This window comes from Lepisosteus oculatus, chromosome 18 (genome assembly GCF_040954835.1).
Source record: "Lepisosteus oculatus isolate fLepOcu1 chromosome 18, fLepOcu1.hap2, whole genome shotgun sequence".
Lineage (NCBI taxonomy): Eukaryota > Metazoa > Chordata > Actinopteri > Semionotiformes > Lepisosteidae > Lepisosteus > Lepisosteus oculatus.
In genome coordinates this window covers 15,458,732-15,470,093 of record NC_090713.1, presented here as the reverse complement: position 1 = coordinate 15,470,093, position 11,362 = coordinate 15,458,732, and the positions used below count along the sequence as shown (strand labels likewise).

Sequence of the window (11,362 nt, the reverse complement as noted above, 5' to 3'; positions counted from 1 at the left end):
CTGTATCTCAAGTAAGATGCAGAAATGTCACCAATCAATGGTATTTCAGAAAAAATAACACAAATTGCATATTTACCCTCACACCCTTTTTCCAGTTAAGTCGTAACGAACTCTGAGTCACTCCTGGTTAACTGGAAAAAGGAACAAGTTCATTTGAACTCTGAGTTGCACCTCCAGTGAGATGCAGAAATGATCCAAATCAAGGTTCTTCAGAAAAACAATATTTCACTATATTTTCCAGGTAACCAGAAAAGAAATAATGTGTCTGAGATTGACATCCAACTTATTAGATAAAATCAAAATCAAATTTTAGTTAAGCAGGATTTGAGCTACAGACAATAACAAAAAACAGGATTCACTTTTTTCTCTTTCGCACCGGCTGCAATTTGGGTGTTAATAAAACGTGTTTACAAAGAAAGTGGAATACAGTAATACTACCGGCTATATAGATACATTTATTTAGATATTTAGATCCTTAAATTGATATAATTATTAATTTCTTTCGATGCATGATTCCATATTATATTCCCTATTATAAAACGGATAATTCCGGTCCTGAAATCTGATTGGCTGTCACACTTTTGAAGCTATATTCTCTGATACACGCACACCCCGGAAATTTGACTTTTTACTGTGTGATAAAGAAATTTTAAAGACTACTTCTTAGCGTATGTAAGAAAGCATAGATAAAAAAGCTTGGATTCTCATGTATCTGATACAAGTATCTTTTTCTGCTGTCTTTGTTGCGCTCTTGAGGATCCTTATGATATTTTGAGCTCTCGTTGAATGATAAATGTTGCATCGTTTAAATAATTTTCATTCTTAGAAATTATGAAATGCTCGGTTAAAAGCAAGGGAGATTATGTCTGTTATAGTGGACATAAAAGCAAGAGTTCGCTACGGCGTTATTGGAAACCCAATTTTAACAACAAATCGCTGGCGTTATATCCTAGAAGGCACTGAGACCAGTACCAGTGGGAGCACTCCCGCAGCGAAAAAGAAAATGCCTGACGAACTAGGGATTGGACAGTTTTCAGTGCTTGTACGATCGATGGAAATGTTAAATTAAATGTGCTAAAGAAATAAACAAAAAATGTATTCCTTTATCATATTGGCAAGCTAATGTCCTCTCTTTGCTAGTTAATGTTACTTGTGGCTGTGTTTCTGCATTGCATAGCAATGACGGACTATATTCTCAGGCGAAGGAACGTATACAGCTTTATTTTCATGTTAAATAATTTTTTTAAATTAAAATTCATTCTATACAGCAATCGCATATTTGGGGACAGTTTTATAAAAGCAATAAGGCACTTGAGGCTTGTGCTATATCGTGGATATAGTCACAGTTAAAAGGGTTGCCGGCCCCCTGCATCGCGTCAGGCCTTACACCACCTTTTAACTGTGACTAAATCCACAATATAGCACGGCCTCTCATGCCTTATTGCTTAAATAATTAAATTCTGAAAAGTATGAGTTTCTCTTACTGCGATAACGAGCGCAAGAATTCATGGAAAATGGTAATCGCTCAACTCATTTAACTTTGAATGTTTTGTGATATTTAGAAAGACCAACAAATTCAATATAGTTTTGATAATATTTAGTCAGTAATAATATCAGTAGCAGTTTGAAATTATTCGTTGTTATAAATAAATGACTTAGCTTTGAACATGTTGTGATATTTAGAAATATAAAAAATGTCAATATACAGTAGTGTCCATAATATTTGCTATTTTAGTTTTTCAAAGAAATGTTTATTTGTTAAAAGAAAACTCTTGACGATAGCCAGATACGAACACCCGACCTTAGCCTTATAAGTCAGTCACTTAAGCCATCATGCCACAGACACATGCTAAACAGTGAAACAGAAGTACACATATCAATGGATTTGATTGTTTGTGCAACAGTACAAAGTACATATAATTATATTGTTTTATCCATATTAAATCCATATTATATTCCCTATTAATCCAATTCTAAAAGAATGCTCTTGTCTACTCCGATAACGAGCGTATTCGCAGAAAAAGTTAAAACGATCACTTTTCACAAAGTATATAAATGTGCAGTAATATAGTCAGAAGGAGCACGTAAAAACGTTTCCGAAATAATCACATGTAAGACTTTGATGCTTAAAATGCTTAGGGAGAAATGGAATACTGGTGTGTATTTTTTCTTTAGCTACCAAAACCAGCAATATACAGTACAGTTTACATACAGTAATATGCTTATGTTCCTAAATTAATATATTTTATGAGCGTGTGAAAGGCAAGACTTACTTTGTATGATTGGAAAGGAATGTGTCGGATCAACAAAATGCTGTGGTGTTACTTTTTGTTAGTATTTTGGTTTACAAAGACGGTTACAAAGAATGTGGACCAGGGTAATACTTTGAGTTTACAGCTTGTCCAAGGTCATTCATTATTAATACTATTAGAAATATCTTCGGTAAAGACTTTGATGCATAAAATATTTTCGCACAATTAAAATATTTGTGATAAAGGTGGTTGGTTGTGTACTTTTGTCCAACTGAGCAATCTTGGTTTCATAAAATATACCAACTTTTTAATGTATAATGATTAACATGCTGTAATACACAGTTTAAATTTAAAAGTCTAAAGAGTATACAACTTAATTTCTTAAGATTATCCCTCAGCAGTGATCGGGATTCAAAACCAGGTGTTGTCTGGCAACAGCTCAAATGCTGTACATGAGAGGTTAAGCTTTATTAGCTCCACCTAGTGGTTTTACAAGGTGATTCCGGATACTATAAACATAATCTAATTTGCATACAATATGATGCGGTATGACGCGATATGACGCGAAATGATGCGACACGCCCATCGCATTGTCCTTGTCAACACCCACTTTGGAAGAGATTAGGATAAAAGGGCAGCTCTGCTCGCCAGGTAACAGTCACTGTTCTCAGCAGAGTCACAAGAAGCTGCATAAGAAGCACTTGCATTCTCCCAGCCTCTGACCTCGTCCAGCCATCATTCAAAATGAGCAAGATCATTGTTTTTACAAACGAGGGGTTCACCGGCAGAACAGCTGAATTCAAGAACCATGTCCATGACCTAGAGGAAAGGGGCTTCAACAACGCCATCTCGTCTTTGAAAGTTATCGGTGCGCCATGGGTAGCATATTATGAAAAGAATTTTGTTGGAAAGCAATGGGTGTTTGAGGAAGGAGAGTACCCTATCCTTGATGACAAAGAAAGCTTTTCTTCCCTACGGATGATCACAGATGAACTGGACAACCCTGAAATCCAGCTGTTTGAGCATATCAATTACAAAGGAAGGGAAGTGATCCTACGAGAGGAAACCAATCTTCAGGAAATCGCTTTCAGCGACACAGCTTCTTCCCACAAAGTGAAAGGTGGTGTCTGGGTGCTGTACAAGGGTGTCAATCGCCAGGGCTCCCAGCTCGTTTCCTTCCCTGGGGAGAATGTTCCCAATTATGTCCAGATCGGCTTCAATGATTTGGCCAGGCATGTGCGCCCCTTGCTGCCAAAGAAATAGAAAGCAGCATTCAAAGTACTCTTGCTGCAGCTCAATATAAACTGGAACCCTTTGGAAAGCATCAGGCTGCTGGCGGGGAAAGACTCACCTTGAGAGAACTGTTAAGACAAGAAACAATGACTGTGACTAATTTTCTGTAATACTGTACGTCTGCAGAAACTTCAACATAATGAAACCAGACTGCAAATAAGCATTTGATATCTGTGAAAAGACATGCATGTTAATTTGGCATATGTTATGTAACAAGGATGAATATTTTTAGTCAAAGTTTTTAAGTTTTTGTCTTTTCAGCTAGAGTGATCAGTGTCGGTAAATGTATGCAGTAAAATATAGCTTTGGAATTGTCACAAATCTACTACAGATTACATTGTGAATGTCAGGCAGTGAAGCTATGCTGTGTTATTTCCCCTGTTTGACTTAAATTAGTGGAAAGGTTTCTGGAATTATATATTGCTCAGTAAGTGACAATAAATGGTGTTTCAGTCTATAATGTCTTTTCTAGAGGTAACTCAGAAAATAAAGACTCTTAAATATCTGAATGCTCATTGTTTCTTTAATTTTCTTTTTTTTTAATTCTTCATCTTTGTAAAATATCAACTACTCTCTCATTACATTTTATTTTATTAGACTGTATTTTTAAAATGTAAGATACATCATAAATGCTTTAACTCATCAGAAAAACAGAACTACCTGCAGAGCCAGGTTGAGTATTAATTGAAATATAAGGAAAGTAAACTAACAAACTCTAATCTAGTTACAGTGGAGGTTCTCTTTACATCTAGGAAAAGCGATTGCAAAATTTAAATGTATTTGTATCAAAAACCTAGTAAATAGACAAGTTTTCCAAATATAGACTGGCATTGTTCAAACTGAGACACATCAGTAAACTGTATTTATATCTTCAATATACAGTATACTTAATATAAAATACCATCTCCAGTGATGGGTCACCTGAAAATTCACCTGAAAGTCATTTAACTAGACTTCATATAATGAATATAATTCCTAAGTCATACATCAGAAAGACTACAGAAACTAAAATTATCCTGCAGCTAGGATCACACCTTCCCCCTTCTCTCAACGACAGACTACTTTTCTTTTAAATTCTCTCTATTCATTGTAGGTTTCATTTCACACCCTCCTCACCTATACTGACTTCATACTTCCTGATTGGCCTCTCTTTCTGTCCCCTGCTCCTCCCCTCTCTTCTCCTCTCTCCCAGCTCTTGTTCTCCCACTACATTATCTTTGCTTACTGCCCTGTCTTTCTCACACCTGAAGAAGGCTCCACAGCCGAAACACTGTATTTTCTTTCTTCTCTTTTCAGCATGGAATAAACCTATATTCCTTTGCAGTCTACACATGCTGACACAGCTACCCACCTGAACTACTACTTCAAATAATGTTGTACTTTTCTTAAATTATCATCTCAGATACAGGGGTTTGACTTTTAACATTGCTTTCATAATTTCTGAAAACAAGCAAAGAAATTTCATTCCCATATTGAGTGAAAAACATCACTGCTCCCATATGGTCAACTTTATAAGATAACCACATTTCTCTGAAAAGTTCAGTCATCTTTGGATGTGCACACAATTGAGAAAAAATATTTTTCATCTTTCAATCCGCATTTATTTATGCTATAAAGAAAGATGATCTTGTTTTTTGTGAAGTTTGTTTTTTTCTTCCCATGGTTGTTCAACAGAGGAGCAGGAGTCACCCTTGTGCAGATTCAGCCATTATATGCAACACCATAGTGAGGAGTCTGCCTCTCAGAACAGACAACTTACTAAAGATTTCTAACACAGTATAGCCTCTTGCAGTACAAACTGGTGAGGTGGGTTTGATTCAGTTTCGGGTGGTTTACATCCTGTTCTTTCAAGTTGACCACTTCTTCTGTTAACAACCCTGCTAGGCGCAAACCAATTACTGCTATTTTTCACAAAATCACTTCTTGTACTGCTCTGATCTGGGGCCTTTTTGGTAATCGATATGGGCAGTACACAAATGATTAAATTATTACAAATTATCACTTGTTTATCCACAACAAGGAATACACAGGGTTAAACACCATAACCTGGAATATTTGCCAAGGATTGGTCATACCTTACCACTAACACAAAACATAGTTCTAATTTTTTTTACAGGAACTAAAATAATACAGAATACAACATGAATTTAGTCAAATGGGAACAAACAAGGCTAGAATCACATTGAAACTAAAAAAAAGATATAGGTATTATTTTTAAGAACCACACTAAAGTATAGGCGGTGTTGAAAAATTATTGAGGTGAATGTGTGGAAATTGTAAATAAAGGTCAACCACATAACCTTATGAAACAATGAAAGAAACTGAAGCAGATTTCAAAGAAATCCAATAGCTGTGCTAAGGGTATGGTATCTCCAATGATATCCAATAAACATTTGTCAGTATGTCAAGTCCCAGCTTGAGATGGCTCCTGGAGATTCTCTATTGATTATAAGCATCTGGATAATAGAACTGCTTGTTTCACACCTATTGCTGCCAATTTATAAAATATGCTGAGGAAAATACAGGATGTAAGTAGATACGTTTCAACAATAAAAAAACAATTTAACTGTAACAAAAAGACTAATAGAAGTTTGTTGTTAATGTTGATTGAAAGAATGAAGGGAGGACTGACAGTTCCCCTAAGATCTTGCACAGAGCAAAATCTGATGAACTGCTGCTTCAGCATTGGGCATTACTGACCCTCAAAAACTATTTCATTTACACTGAGCAGTTACATCACCTACTTTTGAATAGTGCTCAGTAAACAGCAACAGGATAGTTTAATTCAGCCACCAAAGTGGAACCCAAGATTAATGTCCTCCGGGAATGGATGTAAAACCAGTAGACGTCATCTAAAAGACTTCACAATACAGTATATGCTGATAGCAGATATGCACTTGATATTGTTCATAACAACATTGCAGGATGGACACCTTAAGGATTCATAGCAGGCACTGATAAAGCAGTGAATTTAAATTGCACTGCTTTAAATCTTCAATCATTGTTCCTGTTCCAAAAAAGGACAAAATAACCTGCCTCAATGACTACATACCCATCGCACTAACATCAGTGATAATTAATGCATTTAAACACTTGATTCTCAATAACCTGAAGACTGTCACTGCTACTCACCTTAATCCCCTGCAGTTTGCATCTAGGGCTAATAGGTCAGTGGATGATGCTGTGAATATGGGCGTACACTTTGTCCTGCTACATCTGGACCTTAGAGGCATGCTCGCTAGAATCCTGTTTGTGGATTTTAGCTCAGCATTCAACACAATCATTCCTAGCAAACTCTCAGAAATGAATGTAAGCCAGTCCATTTGTAAATGGATTCTCGACTTTCTGACTAACCATAAGCAGTATGTTCGTGTGGGTCCCTATCTTTCAACCTGTCAAACTATCAGCACAAGTGTGCTCTCTCCTCTACTCTATTCCTTGTACACCAATGACTGCACTTCTGGCGACCCCTCAGTTAAATTTATCAAGTTTGCAGACGACACCACTCTTATAGGCCTCGTCACAAATGGCAATGAGAGCAGGTACAGAAAGGAAGTGGATCACCTCACAACGTGGTGTATCACTAACAACTTAGATCTCAACACCACTAAAACTGTAGATAATTGACTTCAGAAAGCACCCTCCAGCACCTTCCTCCCCTGGTAATTAAGGACATTACTGTCAATGTGGTGGAATCCTGCAAATTCCTGGGTCATATTATCTCTAACACTCTCCACTGGGATGAAAACATTTTTCCATTATAGAGAAAGCACAGCAGAGCATGTACTTTTTGAGACATCCTGAGAAGCTTGGCATTGCACAATCTATTCTCATATTCTACAGAGCAATTTTTGAAAGTGTGATAATTTCCTTTATTGTTGTCTGGTTTGGCTCCGCTACTGCACAGTCCAAAAACCAATTGCAGCGCCTTATCTTCCATTCCTTGCCATGCTTTACAAATCTAGAGAAGTAAATCCGGCCACCAAGATTGCTGCAGATCCCTCCAACCCTGGACATCACTTATTTCAAAAGCTTCCCTCTGGAAAATGCTTCAAAGTAATAAAAACCAAAACCAACAGACACTTGAACAGTTCCTTACCCAATGCCATATTTCTGCTTAACCAGCATCCTCCTCCTACAACTCCCTATTTCAGCTGAAAAACGTTGAGTTAGTATTATCGCCAACTTGGTTCATACAGTATATCTTGTAGATTTTGCACAAGAACCAGTGGGTTTTCCCAACATCTTTACATAGTTGCAGCTAACTCCTCAGACTGTACTTTCGCATATGCTCTGAACTTACAATGTGTCCTGCATATACTATAATGTTGATTGTTTGTACATTTCCACTGTACTGTAAAATGTGAATGTTCTTGTGTCTTATAAATGTCTATATGTTCTGCATATCTGTACTGAACTATGAGCACGTATTGTGACTGTGTTTTTGTGACTTCCCACCTTTTGTATATTGTCCAATGTAATTATTATAGTAATGTTAATGCTCCTTTTGCACCTCTATGATTTTTGTGTTGAGCAGGTTCCAAATGTGCCAAGGCAAATTCCTGTTACTGACACATAATGGCGAATAAAAGTGATTCTGATTCTGATTATTTCTGGATGTGCCTATGTCACTCTACCAGACATCCAGATGCTAGCAGTCAACATCTATCTTAAGGGAGAATTGATAATGGTTCTGCATTGTCCCGGGAGAGATCCTTATACAAAAGATAAAATGGTCTCCCTCACTTGCTCTCACACAAAGGTCATACTGTGGCTGAACACAGAGAAGAGCCTCTTTCACTACATTCCTGTGACAGGCAACAGGCTGTTTGGTCCAGGCACCCAAAGATTTTTAGAAATACTTAATATCACTTAATTCTAAGTGAAATAATAGGCCTTGTCCCTACAATTATTACACCTTGGAAATTGACACGGGGAAAGTTGAGGTGGTGCTGATCCACTCCGGACCACACTTGAGGCAGAGGGGAAGCAGAAAAGGAAACACCGGCCTTTATGTATGATGGGCAGAGCAGGAGAAGCTGTCTTCTGTAAGACAGGAGAGAGGAAAGACCTTAGTGCCAGAACTGAGGCCCTGTGCTAGAACTTCGTTTTCCTGGGGGCAGAACAAATGAACGGGGCTGCAGAGTCGGTACTGAGGACACAGACAGAGTGGAGCAGTGCCTGTGGGAGGATTTCCAGTACAGAGACTGGGGAGACTGGACTGTGGGGAGTTCTTGCTTCTTCTTCCAAACAGCAACTATTGGGGACAAATGGTTTCCTTGTTCATGAATTGATGTACTGTATAAGGAAAAGAATATTGAAGGACCATTTTCTTTTCCACCTACAGTAAATGGGCTATTGAACCTCTGGTGATCGAGTGTGTCCCTCGGAGAAACTTTGTGTGTCGTGGGTTCAATGTTTTGTACACAGTACACAGTGAGACATGTTGTAATCACTAAAGAATAAATTGCATTTATGCAAGACTAAAGTCTGGTGCTGGACTGTGGGTGCACTGGTGGTTCTGGGAGATATAAAGACCTTACTGTGGGGGAAAAGCAGTCTTAAATGCTACAGAGCTAAGTTTTAAAAGCAGTTTCTTTATTTAGGGTTCGCCATCTTTATCATATGCATATCAAAATCCATCATGTTACAATAAATGTAACAGTTTTAGCCATTTTAAAATCCACATTCTTTTTATTGTAAACGAACAAGTAAGGGTTTATTCCATGCTGAAAAGACAAAAAAAGAAACATAACATTTGTGGAGCCTTCTTCAGGTGTCTGTGGAAGGTGTTTCAGTCTCCACAGCCAAAACGTTGTTTCTCTTCTTCTCTTTTCAGCATGGAATAAATCCTTACTTGTTCCTTTGTAGCCTACGAATGCTGACGCAGCCCCTACTTGAACCAGTTTTTATTGTAAATATGTAAATGACATAAATATTGTAACCATAAATGACATAATGACATAAATGACATAAATATTGTTTAACCCAGTGAGTGTTCATTATTTCTCTTTCCACCATAGCTGTCCCAGAAAACAAAGAACTCATGTGCCTCTAATCATATCAACTGTTTGGGTATATTTGTCTATATATAATCTGCTTGGTCATTGTCTGCTATTCCCTTTTTTGTAACCCCCCCATTTGTAATATTATTTTGGTGAGGAGTAAATCTAATGTTTAGCTCTAGTTAGAGATTTGTCCACTTTCTATCACTTTCATTGTTTAACTTGAAAAAAGGTTTTTGTTTATTGTAAATTTAAAACAGTAAAGTAATGCAACTCTTAGAAGAAAATAACATATTTTCATATTCTGTATCAGAACATTAAGAACAATAACTGTACTTTAGTTACAGATTACTTTTTAAATTTAATATAAGAATAGATTTCATAAATGATATACAAACCCAGCTCAGTTCAGTGCAGAAGAAGCAGCTCTGCAGCTGCTCTCAGTCCTCTGTAGTTCCTGTTGATGAGCCCGAGCAGCTCCTGTAGAGCTGAGAGAGGTTTTTATACAGACGTGTATCACTGTGTGAAAGGGAAGCTTACACCCTGCTGACATTAATAATCTCCTGCATCTTCAGCCTGGACTCCTGTGATGGTTAGTTTATACTGTGACCCAGACCCACTGCCACTGAAACGGTCAGGAATCCCAGACTGATGGTTGGAGGTATAATATATCAGGAGCTGTGGAGCCTGGCCAGGTTTCTGCAGGTACCAGTTGAGATAGCTGCTAACAGACTGACTAGTTGTACAGCTGATCAAGACAGAGCTTCCTGGGAGAACAGACTGAGCTGGAGACTGAACAATCAGAACAATCTGTCCACTGGACTCTGAAAGTGAGATGGTAACAAAAAGAATTGTTAATACTTGCTTGTTATACAGTAAACATTTGTGTATGAACTTGTCTCAGAAAACACATGTGCTACATTTACACTGAGGAATTAGAACTTACCTTTTGTACTTATGACACATGTTAATATTAAGTCTAAGACAAAGACTTTAATCCTCACCTTGAGCAAAGAGCACCAGTGTCCCCAGCAGTAGAATCAGTGGCATCATTGTCCTGTGTGAGTCAGTGACTCTGAAAGGGCTGATCAGTGACTGATCCACACTGTGAGTCTTAAAGTGCTTGGAGCAGTAAGGCGGCACAGGTATGCAAATCTCCTTCCTGTTTACAAATCATGTCACAGACAGTTAGATGAAATCTGAGCTGTGAAAACAGTTGGAGCTTGTTTGGGTTTTGTGTTGGTTTTCCTCTTTTCTTCTGCAGTCAAAGAGATATGGCTTGCTGTCACTTGGCTGTGTTATGGCCATGAGCTGATTTGGCCACCTGGTAATTGAGAAAACCTGAAGAATGTTTTGGGAAATTCTTCAGCAGAAGAGCGGGAAATGGTCTTGCTCAATGTCAGTATTTACTGAGCTCAGTGTTGGGACACTCCTGCAGGGCAGACAACTTGCTGACATTTCTTACTGTTTACGCTTACTAGAATAAGATAAAACTGCCTAAAGTAAATAGATTACACCCTGTGGTTATATTTCTCTAAGTCTGGATGCCATAAAATGAATGGGAACCTATTTTCCTATTCTAAAATGCACCAACTAATCAAGAAAGGCTGTTTTTAACCAAGGGATTCCTCACTCAGGAAATCATAGTTCGCTCTTGGCAAGGTACAAATACTCAGCTCCAATCTGGTCTTTATGGATTACCTGGACAAGGACCTCTTACCTGACCACCAATTTATGTTCTGTACCCTCTTATCCACTCTTTTTTTCTCTTTCTGTTCTGGTCTCTTTTTTAACTGGCTTGTCTTCTGTCTT

At 37.8% G+C, this 11,362-nt stretch overlaps 1 protein-coding gene and 1 long non-coding RNA gene across 2 annotated transcripts; one reads left to right on the top strand and one right to left on the bottom strand.

Moving 5' to 3' along the window:
• Positions 1-2,996: 2,996 nt before the first annotated feature.
• Positions 2,997-3,515, top strand: LOC138223998 (epidermal differentiation-specific protein-like). Its single transcript, XM_069180186.1, has one exon. The coding sequence runs from the start codon at positions 2,997-2,999 to the stop codon at positions 3,513-3,515; it is 519 nt and encodes a 172-aa protein (XP_069036287.1).
• Positions 3,516-10,335: 6,820 nt separating this feature from the next.
• On the bottom strand, positions 10,336-10,833 carry LOC138223937 (uncharacterized). The gene is made up of 2 exons (XR_011182356.1): positions 10,555-10,833; positions 10,336-10,374 (listed from the first exon to the last, which is right to left on the bottom strand). It is a non-coding gene; the product is annotated as an uncharacterized lncRNA (long non-coding RNA).
• Between the last annotated feature and the right edge of the window lie 529 nt (positions 10,834-11,362).

Coding starts and splice junctions, on each gene's coding strand:
- LOC138223998 (XM_069180186.1), top strand. CDS start 2,997: ATGAGCAAGATCATTGTTTTTACAAACGAGGGGTTCACCGGCAGAACA.